The sequence below is a fragment of the Archocentrus centrarchus genome, chromosome 4, assembly GCF_007364275.1.
Source record: "Archocentrus centrarchus isolate MPI-CPG fArcCen1 chromosome 4, fArcCen1, whole genome shotgun sequence".
NCBI lineage: Eukaryota > Metazoa > Chordata > Actinopteri > Cichliformes > Cichlidae > Archocentrus > Archocentrus centrarchus.
In genome coordinates this window covers 33,692,194-33,706,289 of record NC_044349.1, presented here as the reverse complement: position 1 = coordinate 33,706,289, position 14,096 = coordinate 33,692,194, and the positions used below count along the sequence as shown (strand labels likewise).

The window sequence follows — 14,096 nt, the reverse complement described above, 5'->3', positions numbered from 1 at the left end:
AACAAGTGATGGTGGGATTCTGGCCAACTTAACTTTTGGTCAAACCCTTCAACTGCTGGCTGACCTGCCACTAACTAGGAGCTGACCACAGAGGTCCTCAGCCACACATCTTTTTGTTGCCAATGACGGCTTTCTACTCTGGGCAAGATGTTTAACTACCGTCTGTCCCAAGCTCGGCTGGTTTTGGAAAATGCCTTCTGGATCCTTTCTTCCCATTGGAGGATGTATGAGCCTAAGGTTCATCAAACAGCTGCGGAGATGTGTATGTGTACTCACATTTATATACCACTTTTCTAGTCTTACTGACCACTCAAAGTGCTTTTAACTACACGTTCGTATACAACATCGTATGCAACTCGTTCTCTTTCTCTTGACAATACAATAAAGATATAACACATTTTGGGGTCAACTTGAAAGAAAGGCAGATGTAAAATGTAAAAGATCAGAGATCAGAGGTCAAATGTGATGTGATATTTGGATGTAAATATCAAGGGTGTGTGGGCATTTGCCCATCACTGGGGATGAAATCACCCTCCCATGTCTAGTCTTCAGTGTTGTTTCTTTTCTGTTTCGTTACTTCCTTGTCTGATTCTTGTGTCTTGAGTCTTGAGGTCTGTTTGGTGTTTCCTTGTGGACCTGCTTCCCCATGTTATGATTAGTCTGTGTTATGTTTGTTCATTTCCCATTTTATTTGTCCCGGGTTCTTTATGTTGGGTTTTGTTTACTGTGTGTGTGCTGTCCCCTATTTTCCCCAGCTGTTTCCACTTCCCTCATCATCACTCTGTGTTTGTATTGTCTGCTTTTCCCCTTGTTCCTTGTTGCGTCCTCATCATTGTAGTGTCATTAACGTCAGTGTCGTTGGCTTCCCTGCTATGTGCCCTTTATATTTTGAGTTTCAATTTAGTTTAGAGTTTTCATGCCGCTTGCTCCAGACCAGCCTTATTAATTCCATCATGTGTAATTAAAGCTAATATAGGGCTGCTTTTTTTTGCATTTGAGCAGTATTTCAAAAATTAGAAACATCCTGTTTCAGAGTGATGCTGAAAAACTAATTCAGTCATTTATTACTTCTAGGCTGGACTATTGTAATTCATTATTATCAGGCTGTCCTAAAAGCTCCCTGAAAAGCCTTCAGCTGATTCAAAATGCTGCAGCTAGAGTACTGACAGGGACTAGATAGAGAGAGCATATTTCTCTCATATTGGCTTCTCTTCATTGGCTCCCTGTTAAATCTAGAATAGAATTTAAAATCCTTCTCCTCACATACAAGGTCTTGAATAATCAGACCCCATCTTATCTTAAAGATGTCATAGCACCGTATCACCCCACCCTGAACCATGCCTTAGTTATGCTGAAATAGGCGCCGAGGCTGCTGGGGGGGGGGGGGGGGGGGGGGGGTGTCCCATGATGCACTGAGTGTTTCTTTTCATAAAGCTCTTTCACTCTGTTTATATCCCACTCTGCATTTAATCATTAGTTATTATTAATCTCTGGCTGTCTTTCACAGCATGTCTGTGGGGAGAGAGACAGAACATTCTCTCAGCCCCAACCGGTCACAGCAGATGACTGCCCCTTCCTGAGCCTGGTTCTGCCGCAGGTTTTTTCCTGTTAAAAGGCAGTTTTTCCATCCCACTGTTACCAAATGCTTGCTTATAGGGGGTCTTTTGACTGTTGGGTTTTCTAATAAGTGGCAGTGGCGCAGTGAGTAGGGGCTCGCCTTGCAGCTGTAGGGTTGCCGTTTCGTGTCCTTGGGCAAGACACCTAAACCACATTGCCTAACTGTAGCACCGGTCTCTGGCTGCATGACCGCAGATGCTTGTCTCTGGATGAGTGATCTGGAATGATCTTTTCATTGTGTGCCTTGTGTGCACAATGAGTTAAATCTAACCTAATCTCTGTAATTACTATGGGGTGTTTACCTTACAGTTTAAAGAACCTTGAGGCGACTGTTTGTTGTGATTTGGTGCTATATAAATAAAATTGAATTGAATTGAATTGAATAATAATAAAGTATAATTTAGCTCTCTGAGTCTTGCATTGGGGTTCTCTCTGCCTTGCCTGCCACAAACAGTTCATGACATTTCCTGCTTCTAAGTTCAGACAAAACTGACGTTATTACATTCTGTACTAAAAATCTTATAAACATGGTGTCTAACCAGATACTTTGAATGGTATTACCTTGGGCTTTACAACACTGAGGAATTTTGGAGTCATTTTTGACCAAGATTTGCCCCTCAATGTGCACGTTAAGCAAAATTATGTAGGATTACTTTCATTCATTTGCTCAGTATCAATTAAAAAATATCCCATCTCAGGGTAATTCTGAAAAGCTAGTTCATTTATTACTTCTAGGCTGGAATATTGTAATTTATTATTATCAGGGAGTTTTTACAGCAACCTTCAGTTGATACAGAATGCTACAGCGAGAGTACTACCTGAGAATAAAAGGTTCTAAAGGTTCCCTGAAAAGCTTTCAGCTGATCCACTACCGTGAGAGTACTGACAGGGACTAGAAAGAGAGAGCACATTTCTCCCATATTAGCTTCTCTTCATTGGCTCCCTGTTAAGTTCAGAATTTGTTTTAAAATCCTTCTCCACACAAAACCTAGAACAATTAGATTAGCACTGTGTATACTTTTAAAACTTTATTTTTTGATGAAATTTAAAGTTTCTTCTTTACTCATCTCTTTTCACTCTGTGTGTTTATACACCTCTACTGCATTTAATCATTAGTATTTATTAAACACCGGCTCACTTATATCAGCATAGTTTGCTTTTTGTCCTGTCTCTCTCTGTTTTCTTCTCTTTTCCTTCACCCACTACTCGTCGTGATGGATCGTTGCCCCTCTCTCAACCTGGAGATTTCTTCCTGTTGAAAAGGAGTTTTCTCTTCCCTCTGTCACCAAGTGCTTACTCAAAGGGTGTCGTGTGATTGTTGGGGCTTCTTTCTAATATTGTAGAGTGTTTATCTTACAATATAAATTGCCCTGAGGTGACATTCACACCTATGGACAATTTAGAATTGATCTAACATGCATGCCTTTGGACTGTGGGAGAAAGCAGGAGTACCCAGAGGGAACCCAAGCAGACTCAGGGAGAAGATGCAGCAGCCCCAGCAGCCTAGGCCTATTGCAGCATAACTAAGGGATGGTTCAGGGTCACCTGATCCAGCCCTAACTATAAGTTTTATAATTTGTTGGACAAAGGCACAGTTTTTGCAGTTTTGCCTCTGCACACTATCATTTTTAACCCTTACATGCCTATGACGCTCTGTTTCTTTTCATTCACCTCTTTTACTGTGTTTATACCCCACTCTGCATTTATTTGTGCCTTTGTCCAACAAATTATGGAGCAAACGCCACAATATAAAGTGTCTTAAGATGTAATCTTTAGCTATAACACTTGTCAAGCACATTGGAGAATTGAACATTGATGCCACAATCCTCAAAGAGTTTGGAAGGTGAGAAATTCTTATCAAAGGCCAACTTAAAAGAGGAAGGCCACAAATGATATGCACCCTTTCCAGAATTATCCTTTGTAACAGAGGGGCACTGTCATATAAATGGAGATTAAAGTTAAATGTAAATTTGAAAAGCAAAAAGTAGTAAATTAAATGAATAATGAGTATGAAATAAATGATTGCCCTTTTGACTGTAATAAATGATAATGATTGTGTTAATTGTTTCAGCATTAGCATCTTTCAGCATGCACTCCAAGCCCCATTAAGGCCACGGCTATAAATATACACTTGTATTACTTGGTTGCTGTGGAAGCATCTTTCTTGACACATTTCAACAGATAATGGTGATCATCACTATAATCTCACTATTATAGCTATTTACTATACATTGAGATGGAACTGGAACTGTATTTAACAAACATAATTCTGAAAATTTAAATAAAAACACAATCCAAAGACTTGCAAATCTCACAAACACTTATTATTTATTAACAATAGAACAAACTAAGAAAATGAATCATTTTAGGAAAAATATAAGCATTAGAGAAATATCAATATTTTGAAGATTTTGGCAGCAAAAGTTGAAACAGGGCAATATTTTGCGCTGTGTAGCATTGCCTACAGTATTTTAACAACAGACTATAAATGTCTAGGAACTGAGGAGACCAGTTGCTGGATTTCTGGGAGCGGAATGTTGCAACATTTAGGATTGTTGTCGTATCTTAAATGATACAACTTGTGCTGCTCGACGTGAAAGCCGAAAAGCCAAACGAAAGTGGAAAAAAGACAAGTTACAAGTGTCGTTGCAAAAATTAAAGAACTGTTGGCATCACTACCAGCTAGTGGTGAAAGATGCCAAACGGGAGCACTTGTCTAGCATCATTCTGTGTAACTGTCGCAAGCATCATATATTATTGACAATGTTTTAAACACCCGTCAGTATACTGGCATTGAGCCTTCACCTGAGGCATGTGAGAAATTTTGCTATTTTTTTATGGATAAAGTGAACAGTGTTAGAGCTCATATATTATTCCCAGCTGTGAACAGTCTCTGTTCATCACTCTACTGCTTTGTACCAGTTTGAGCCTGTCACTCTGTCTTCCTTATATGAGACTATTGGTCACCTGAAGCCCTCAGGCTCTCCGAATGACATTATCCCACCTTGACTTTTTAAAGAGGTTATTTCTGTCTTAGGCCCACTTGTCCTGGCTCTCATTAATGGTAGCCTGTCTACTGGCGTAGTTCCTAAATCTTTTAAATGTGCAACAATTCAACCACTGATCAAAAACCCTGGTCTTGATCCCTTTGTGTTATCCAATTATAGGCCCATTTCTAAGCTTCCTTTTCTGTCTAAAATCCTAGAGAAAGTTGTTTTTAGCCAATTGAAAGCCTTACTAGATGAAAAATAATATCCCTGAGGTCTTTCAACCTGGCTTTAAACCTCTTCATAGTACTGAATCTCTGTTGCTGAGGGTTTTTAATGATATCCTTTTAGCCACAGATGCAGGAGACTACATGATTTTACTTCTCTTAGATTTGACAGCCGCCTTCAACACTGGGGATCATCGTTTAAAGCAGTATGTGGGTTTCCAAGGCACTTTCTTAGAGCGGCTTAGGTCATGTTTGACTGATAGGTCCTTTAATGTTAACCTAGGTGATTTTAGATAATCCCCTGCTAGTTTGCCGTGTGGGGTGCCACAGGATTCAATACTTGGACTTCTGTTGTTTTCTTTTTATCTACTCTCCCTCGGCTCTATCCTTAGAAAGCATAAAATTGCTTTCCATTGCTATGTGGATGATACACAGATTTTTATGCCCCTAAATCACAAGGAAGCCAACAGATACAGATTTTAATTAATTGCCTTGATGAAATTAAATCTTGGATGGCTCTAAACTTTCTGAATTTTAATGAAAAAAGACAGAGGTGAGTGTTTTTGGCCATAGTGCCACTGGTGGATTTCCTCCATTATCACAATACGTAAAGCCATCTGTCACAAATTTGGGTTTAATGATGGATGAGAGTTTTAAGTTGGAGGGCCAGATCAGCTCAGTGGTGAGATCTAGTTTTTGTTTTCATTTGAGGCAGCTGGCAAAAATAAAAAACACAAGTGATCCATGCCTTTATCACAACTAGACTAGATTACTGTACCAGTCTTCCCTGTCTTGTCTACAGCTGGTTCAAAATGCTGCTTCACGGAAGATCACGGAAGAGGGAGCATGTTTTATCCTCACTGCACTGGCTGCCCATCCATTTTAGAGTCCATTTTAAAGTGCTTTTATTTGTTTTTAAGTCATTACATGGCCTTGCCCCACCTTATCTTTCCGAGTTGCTGTACTTACATGCTCCTTCCCAGTCACTCAGATCAGCTGACCAACTGCAACTTGATGTGCCGAGGACACAGCGGAGGCTCAGAGGAGACAGAGCCTTTGCTGTGGCAGCTCCTAAACTCTGGAATTCATTGCCATTAGGCATTAAATAGGCGTTGTCTTTGGCCAGTTTTAAATCTGCTCTTAAGACCTATCTTTTTCATTTGGCCTTTGACTAGTATGAGCTGCTGTTTTGTTTTGATTTTATTTATTTATTTTTTAGGATAAACTGTTGTAATAGTTGTAATACAACATCCTTTCACACTTTGCTCTGTCTCCAGTAGTAACCAGTGTCTAATGCCTTCTGGCATTTCTGTTGCTGGATTTGGCTCTTTTGTATGAGATACCAAAATTTGCTCATTTTCCGACTGCAATATACAGAATCATACTGTGCTTTTAAATAAATGCTTAGCAGCGTTGGGAATCTTACTCAAAAGTAATCAAAAATACTCAAAAGTGCACAGGGTGGCTGTAGCTCAGTAGGTAGAGCAGGTCACCTACTGATCAGAAGGTCAGCGGTTCGATTCCTGGCTACTCCAGGCTACATGCCAATGTATCCTTGGGCAAGATACTTAACCCCAAGTTGCTCTCCGACCGTCCCGTCGGAGTATGAATGTGTGTGAATGATAGTTAATTAAAAAGCACTTAGCTTAGTACATATGGAAGTGCTTGTATGAATGGGAGTGCATGGGTGAATGTAAACATGTTGTAATAGCGCTTTGAGTGCTCATACTGAGTAGAAAAGCGCTATATAAGAGCTAGTCCATTTACCACAGTACTCACTGATTTTCTTAAAAGTAATACAGTATGTTACTTAAGGAGAAAGTAATTTGTTAGACTAGTCATTACATTACTTTCGTGCTACTCTGTAAAATGATCTGAAATGATTCATCACATAATTAGCAGTTAACAATATAAACCTGAGGTTACAGTGCCACACACCAACACAAAACCCTATTCTAAGGAGGCCACACATATGATCACATATGATCTTTTTGTTTAGTTTTTATGTATGAACAGAAAAGACTTCAATGCAATCACCACAGTGATTCTACTATAGAAACATGTGGCTAGACTAGGCTACAATGTTCCAAGTCTAACTGTTCATCGCTGCCTTGAAGTTCAGGGTCTGGTTGCTGGTCTGGGGTTGGCATGCACTCAGCTTTAATCATTCTGGGTTATTGGCTAGCTTTGTGTTAGAGCCGAAGTGGTCTTAGCAATATTATGCAGTTGTTTCTGTCCTGGATGCAGTTTGCATTTCACGATCACACTCTTGTCCTTTTGCGTAATAAAGATAAAAGTAATGTCCAAATCCACTCCTCAAAAGCTGTAACTCACTCCAACCTTTCGTCCTGAAAAATGTAATGTGTTTACAGTAACGTGTTACTTTGGAACACGTTACTCCCACCACTGGTGTTTAGTTAGCAGGTCAGCATGACTGTTATACTTAGTCCTAAGCTTATCAAAATTAATTTGGTGTTACTTATATAGCGCTACAGTAACTCACAGAAACAGTCACCTCAAGGTGCTCTATATTGCAAAGTAAAAATAACAAACCCCAACAATCAGACAATCTTCTATGAGTAAGAACTTGGCAACAATGAGAAGGAAAAACTCCCTTTTAATAGGAAGAGACCTCTAACAAAAAAAGGCTCAGGGAGGGGCAGCCATTTATCATAACTGGCTGGGGGGTTGGATGGCGAGAAGGGAAAAAGCAAATCATGGAAAGACAAGGACAAAACACAAACTACAGGAGAGACATGAAAAAGTGGGAAAAGGCATATGTTCTTTTTAGGTGAGATCTTGCTTTTTCATGTGATTGGTAACTAAAATATAAGGTGATGGAAAATGCCCAAATAATTTAATAAAAATGCTATGGAAACCCTAGGATTTTCTTTCACTGCATCCAAAGAATGTAAACAAACAATCATGATCACTGATTGAGTTGTCATCAATTCCTGTCCAGGGCCTGCTGACCAGGTAGAGCAGCCCAGCAGCTACCAGCCATTCCAGGAGTGTGGAAAGGCCTTTGAATTCTTCTGGACACTGCTAACCACCCCTAACTCCTGCTCCTCTGCAAAAAAGTATTTTGTTTCTCCTTCATGATCCTTCATGAGACAGGTGCAAAAGCTGATAACTATGTTATAAAATGTTTGGACTCTTGGAGTCTTTAATTCAGCCATGTAACACAGAGAATCATGACAAATCATGCTTGTCTTTTAATGCAGAGCTGTCTCAGGACCCAAAGATTATGGCCATCCAATATTGATTTCTCCAGATCCTTGGAAAATTTTGATTATGTTATGCACTATAGATGATGAGATAATCAGTCTTTGAGATTTTACATTGAGGAACATTATTCTAAAATTGTTCCTCAATTAGTAGACACAATTTTAATGCAGAGCGATGAACCTCTGCCCATCTTTACCTCTGAGAATCTCTGCCTCTTTTTGCTCACATTACTGACCTGTTGTTAATTAACCTCATTAGTTGTAGAATATTTCTCCAGCTGTTACTTTCCATGCTCTTGTTACCACATCCCAACTTATTTGAGATCTGTTTCTGCCATCAAATTCAAATGAGCTAATATTTTTCTTAAAATGGTATATTTTCTCAGTTTAAATATTTAACATGTTGTTGTGTTCTATTGTGAATTGTATTGGTTTGCAAACTATTTTCATTAATTATTGCATTCTGTTTCAATTAACATTTCCAACAGCATCCCAAGTTTTTCAGATTTGGGCATACTTGTGTTTGTATGTGTGTATGTATTTATTTATTTTTTATTTTTTGTAATTCAAAGCAGGGTTCAGGTCAGTGTTGGTTTGGTGTTAATGTAGTAGAACATTCTTGTCAACCCTACCTTCCAACTATCATAAGTTCCTTCTCAGAAGCTCTGGGCCTGGCTTTGTGATAAAGGTCCAGTGTAAACAGAGTGGCGCTGCTGTTAAAGATGGAGGTCAGAGATGACATAAGAGCAGCTAACATTACTGCCAGCATGAGACCACGAAGTCCTGTGGAAAAAAAAAAAAAAAAGATGGCACAATAATGATGGAATACCAGATAAATCATTCTGAACTTAGCACGTAGAATTGGCAGGCACTTATATAGCACTTTCCAAGTTTTACTGACAAGTCAAAGCTCATTTAGACACATTAAAACATACATCCATAGTGTTTTGTGCTATATACTGTATTATATATGTCATACACACAGCAAATTTAGAATTACCTATTAACATGACATGCATGTTTTTAGACTGTGGGAGGAAGGCAGAGTATCTTGAGAAAGCCCATGCTGGCACTGGAAAAACATGCAAACTCCACAAACAAAGGCTCTAGTCAGTGTTAAAACCAAGAACCCTCTTGCTATGACAGATAGTCCCAGTCATTGCACCATGCCATCCAAAATTTGCTCTTCAGTGTCAAATGCACCCAAAAAGGCAATTGTGGTTGGATTGATCAATTTAAAAAGTCTCAATTGTAAATGTGCATTTTTGTTTGGAAAGTAGTGATTTAAATGTTAGAGTGGCTTGTAGATGGGAGTACATTAAATGTGGTTACAAAATGTGGAGTTTTTGTTTTTTTAATCATTAAGATGTCAGCCATATTATTAGCGCGTTTTGTTACTGCTGTTTGCATTTCTCCATTAATATATGTTTTGGTTGTGGCTTACAAGGTAGAGCAGATCATCTACTAATCAGAAGGTTGGTGGTTTGATCCCTGGCTGCAACTCTGCATGCCAAAGTATCCTTGGGTAAAATATTGAACCCCAAGTTGTGGCGAATATATTCTTCAGAGTGTAAATGTGTGCATGAATATTAGATTAAAAGCACTTAGATGTAGAAAAAAGTGCTTGTATGAATGTGTGTGAATGGGTGAATGCAAATGTGGTGTATAATTATAAGCGCTCTGAGTACTTAAGTAGAGTAGACAAGCACTATATAAGAACTAGTCCATTTAAAAAAACATAACTTCTTTCCCTCTCTTCTTTTTTGTTTATATAGTAGTTATTAGAGTAAACCAAAATATAAATCTGCTGTAAATGTTTTTAGTTAGTATCAGTTTGGTCAGATTTGTCCACACAACCACCCTTAGGACACACTGGTACATATTTTTATGAGATTAAGTATCATGATCCCTGGGTCTTGGACTCTAGGTTTTGAGTTTTGTAGAGTTTATGGTTCATTGTTTTTAGTATGATTCATGATGTTTTCTTCCTGTTACCTTTTGAAACCTAGTTAGTGCTTGCATTTGGAGGAGGCTGTAGCTCAGTACAGCAGGTCACCCACTAATCAGAAGGTTGATGGTTCAATCCCTGGCTGCTCCAGTCTGCATGCCAAAGTATCCCTTGGGCAAGATACTGAACCCCAAGTTGCTCTCTAATGCTTTCGTTGGAGTAAGAATGTTATTGCTTTTAGGCATATGCCTGAAAGAGTATGTGGGCAAATGCTTGTGTGAACTAATGAATGAGGCATGCTGTATAAAGCACTTTGAGCACTCAAGTAGAGTAATACTATATATAAGAACTAGTCAATTTACCATTTACCTTGTGTTTTGCTTTATCTCCCGTATGTGCACTTTATGTGTTTATTCTGTTATTTGAGTTTTGTTGTACAGGTTATCTTGGCTCTTTCTATGTCTATAGGTTCAAATAGTTTCTTTTGTCTTTTATATCTCTAGCAATTAGCTTAACTCTGTTTTTGTGGCATCATCTTCTCCTCTGTTAAGTTAATTTTCTTGCCTTTTGTTAACTTGTGCACAAGTTGTTAATGTTTACTCTTACGCTGACATTATGACCTTTGAGATGTAGTGGCGCTCTTTCTAAGTTCAAACAACAGAGAAGTTTATGCGTTGTTATTCCTCCATGAAATTCATATGACTACACCATTATTCCTACCCCTAAAATGGCTGCACCAACAGGATATGGGCTCAAGAGTAACTTGGAAGCCAATAGCAGAGATTATGTTTGACAGAGATGAGAAAAACTGTGAGTTATGGAAGTCAAAGTCTACAAGGCCTACTGTAATAGATGCCAATAGTGGAACTGTAGAAGCCAATGAGAATGATGACAATGAAAATGCTGAAAAAACAAAGCAGCCTATGCTGATTTGATACAGATTTTGTATAATGAAAGTCTTTCCCTTGTTATGAGAAAAGCAGCAGACAATGGAAGAAGAGCACTGGAAATATTGAGGCAGCATTATGCAAGTAAATGTAAGCCACAAATGATTTGTCTCTACAAAGAGCTAACTTCTCTACCGAAAGCCACCAACAAGAGTGTTACAGTATTATTTGTGCAGAGGCAGCTACTACTGTACTGAGAGATGCTGAAGAGGCTGAAGTGTTTGCCAAAGTAATTTACATTAGAAAAATAATTGTTTGACCCCTAATGAATTTGGAAGTTTGCTCACTTACAAAGAAATTAACTGTCTTTAATTTTTATGGTAGTTTAATATTAGAAGAGAGAGACAGAATACAGTATAAACCAAAAATCCAAAAATAAAAAAAAAATAAACACATTACTTGACATAGAGTGAAATAAGTATTTGGTCCCCAAGCAAAACATGACTTGGTGGAGAAACTATTGTTGGCGAGCACAGTGGTGAGACATTTCTTGCAGTTGATCACCACACATCTCAGGAGGGATTTTGGCCCACTCCTCATTACTGAAACTTTCTAAATCCTTCAGGTTTCTTGGCTGCTGCTTGGCAAGCTTCAGCTCCCGCTACAGATTTTCTTTAGGACTGAGGTCCGGACACTGGAAAGCCATCCCATGACTGCTGGGGGGCAGTCTGCCTCCTCTACACTACTAATGCCAGATTATTGAATTGGGACCCGCAGCAGGTGGTCGGTCAGAACCACACGGATGTCTTGCTCGCTTTATTTTGCTTTATTTCCACCACCAAGGCAGTTACAGCTGTTCCTAGCTCCACCAGGTTGTGGTCGCATAGGGTCAGTAGTATGGGTCTGTGGGGGTGCAGGTGTGTGGCAGGTGTGGTCTGCAACAAGAACCACCAAAACAGGTTTAACTATATGAAAATTACATCATAACAAATGCACATGTGAGTACACCCCGCAGCCTTACAATCTAAACATAACAAATCACATATGTAACAGGTTTAACCATAACACAGCAACCATAGCTCAGTAAATAACCTTACTCCCCAGACTTAACATATAATGCACATAACTAGTAGGTATACTCTTTACAACGATCCAGTGGCACCCTCTGCTGGTCTCTGAAGCGAACACAAACATGACCGCTTACGGTCGCACTCGGAGTGGCATTCACTCTGCTAATTACTCTGATTAATGCGCGGCACGGGTGCGTCCCGCGATCACATAAAACGTAGGGAATCTCCGTATAATTACCCCTCTAAACCAGCCACCAGCCCAGTCTAACAGATAACAATACTATACAACACAATATAATACAATACAACCCTAACATGCTGCGCCGGAAATAACGCGCTCCTTGGGCTAGCAGTTAGCAACATCACGGCAGTCCAGGGCGTAGATGCTCCACCATCTTAAGCTATTACTCCCAACCCCAGTCCTTACTTGAAATAGACGCACACAGTCCACTGGCCGCTGCACCAATCTCCCTCTGGGTTGACAGTCGATATTCTTCACCCGTTCCGCTCGTAGCCGGCGCAGCTGAACTACCGCGTCCTGTGTAGCTCATGCGCAGGCGGCTCTCAATCCCTCCGCCGTCAGCAGGAAGAGAGCGAGCCAGGTCTCCTGATACTTCCCGTGCTGAATCTCCCCCGGAACAGCCTTTTTTACAGCCGCCCCCAGATTTCGGAAGGAAATCTGTACATCCAAAAAAAGGGGGGGCCTCCACCGTTCTCCTTGTCAAAGGGTAATATCTATTCCGGGATAGCTGGGAGCTGGATGAGCCGGGCAACAGGGCGAGTGTAGGTCTTATCCCCCACCCTCACTTCCGCTGACCGCACTTTCCCATCACGTCCGGGCGTGACACCGATTACTTTACCCACCGGCCACAGGGCGCGTGGGAATTGAGGATCCACAACGAGAACCGTCTTGCCAGGCTGCAAGTTTGGATTCTCTGTATTCCACTTCTGCCGGACTTGAAGACCAGGCAGATAGAAACTGATAAAGTGTTTCCAGAAATGATCGGCCAGCAGCTGGCTATGGCGCCAGCGTTTACTGCTCAGGCGCTCTGAGGAAGGGTACACCACCTGCGGGAGCGAAGCGTCCCGACGTCCGACTAGCAAGGTATTAGGTGTGACCGGGTCTGGGTCAGCGATGTCTGTTGAAGTGTAGCCTAAGGGTTTGGAGTTAAGTATTCCTTCAATCTCCACTAACAGAGTCCTCAATACCTCTTCAGTGACCGACTGGGCTCCCAGGGTTACTTGAAGCGCTTGCTTCACAGATCGTATCTCACGTTCCCAGCAGCCCCCGAAGTGGGGTGCATTAGGCGGGTTGAAGCTCCACCATATCTGCTGAGGGCCCAGCTGGGTCTGGAGGTCTGGTGCGAGGGCCATGAAAGCCTCCTGCAGTTCTCGATTGCTCCCTCTAAAATTGGTTCCTTGGTCGGAGAGTAGCTCGAAAGGTTTGCCTCTTCTGGCTATGAAACGTCTTAATGCCATCAGGAAGGCGTCTGTATCCAGGTGCGAGAGCAGATCAATATGTACCGCCCTGGTGGTCAGGCATTTAAACAGAAGCCCCCAGCGCTTCTCAGTCCTCCTACCGATCTTCACCAAGTAGGGCCCGAAGCAATCAACTCCTGTAGAGTAGAAGGCCGGCTGGTACAAGCGAAGTCTCGAGGGGGGCAGGTCAGCCATTCTAGGGACTTGTGGCTTGGCCCTCCATTTCTGACACTCAGAGCACTTCCGTTGGAGATGCCGGATGGCCTCCCTGCCTCCTGGGATCCAATATTTACGACGAATCTCAGCGAAGACTCTCTCCGGTCCTGGATGATGCAATCGTTGGTCATAGTCCTGGATCAGCAAACGGGTGATCGGATGTTTGGCATCCAGTACAACTGGATGCACCGCATCTGGCTCTAGCTGACTACTGTGGCGAAGACGACCCCCTACCCGGATGAGCTGGTCACCAGTTTCAAATTCAGGGGCCAGGGTAATCAGGCGGCTGTTCTTAGCGACCGGCTTACCGGCTTGCAGTTGGGCGTAATCCGTGGGGAAGCAATCCAGCTGCACCTGACGTAGCAAGGATTGCTGAGCTTGGTGGTAATCCTCAGCCGTGGCGCTGGTCAAGGCCGCCCCGTGGAGGCTCTGGATAGC

At 41.3% G+C, this 14,096-nt stretch overlaps 1 protein-coding gene across 1 annotated transcript in view; it reads right to left on the bottom strand.

Moving 5' to 3' along the window:
• Positions 1-14,096, bottom strand: part of slc5a9 (solute carrier family 5 member 9) — a 61,771-nt gene that overhangs the window by 14,836 nt on the left and 32,839 nt on the right. Inside the window, exon 11 of the mRNA XM_030726997.1 lies at positions 8,691-8,841. Within this exon, the coding sequence (XP_030582857.1) occupies positions 8,691-8,841 (151 nt within the window). The remainder of the gene's footprint in view (positions 1-8,690; positions 8,842-14,096) is intronic.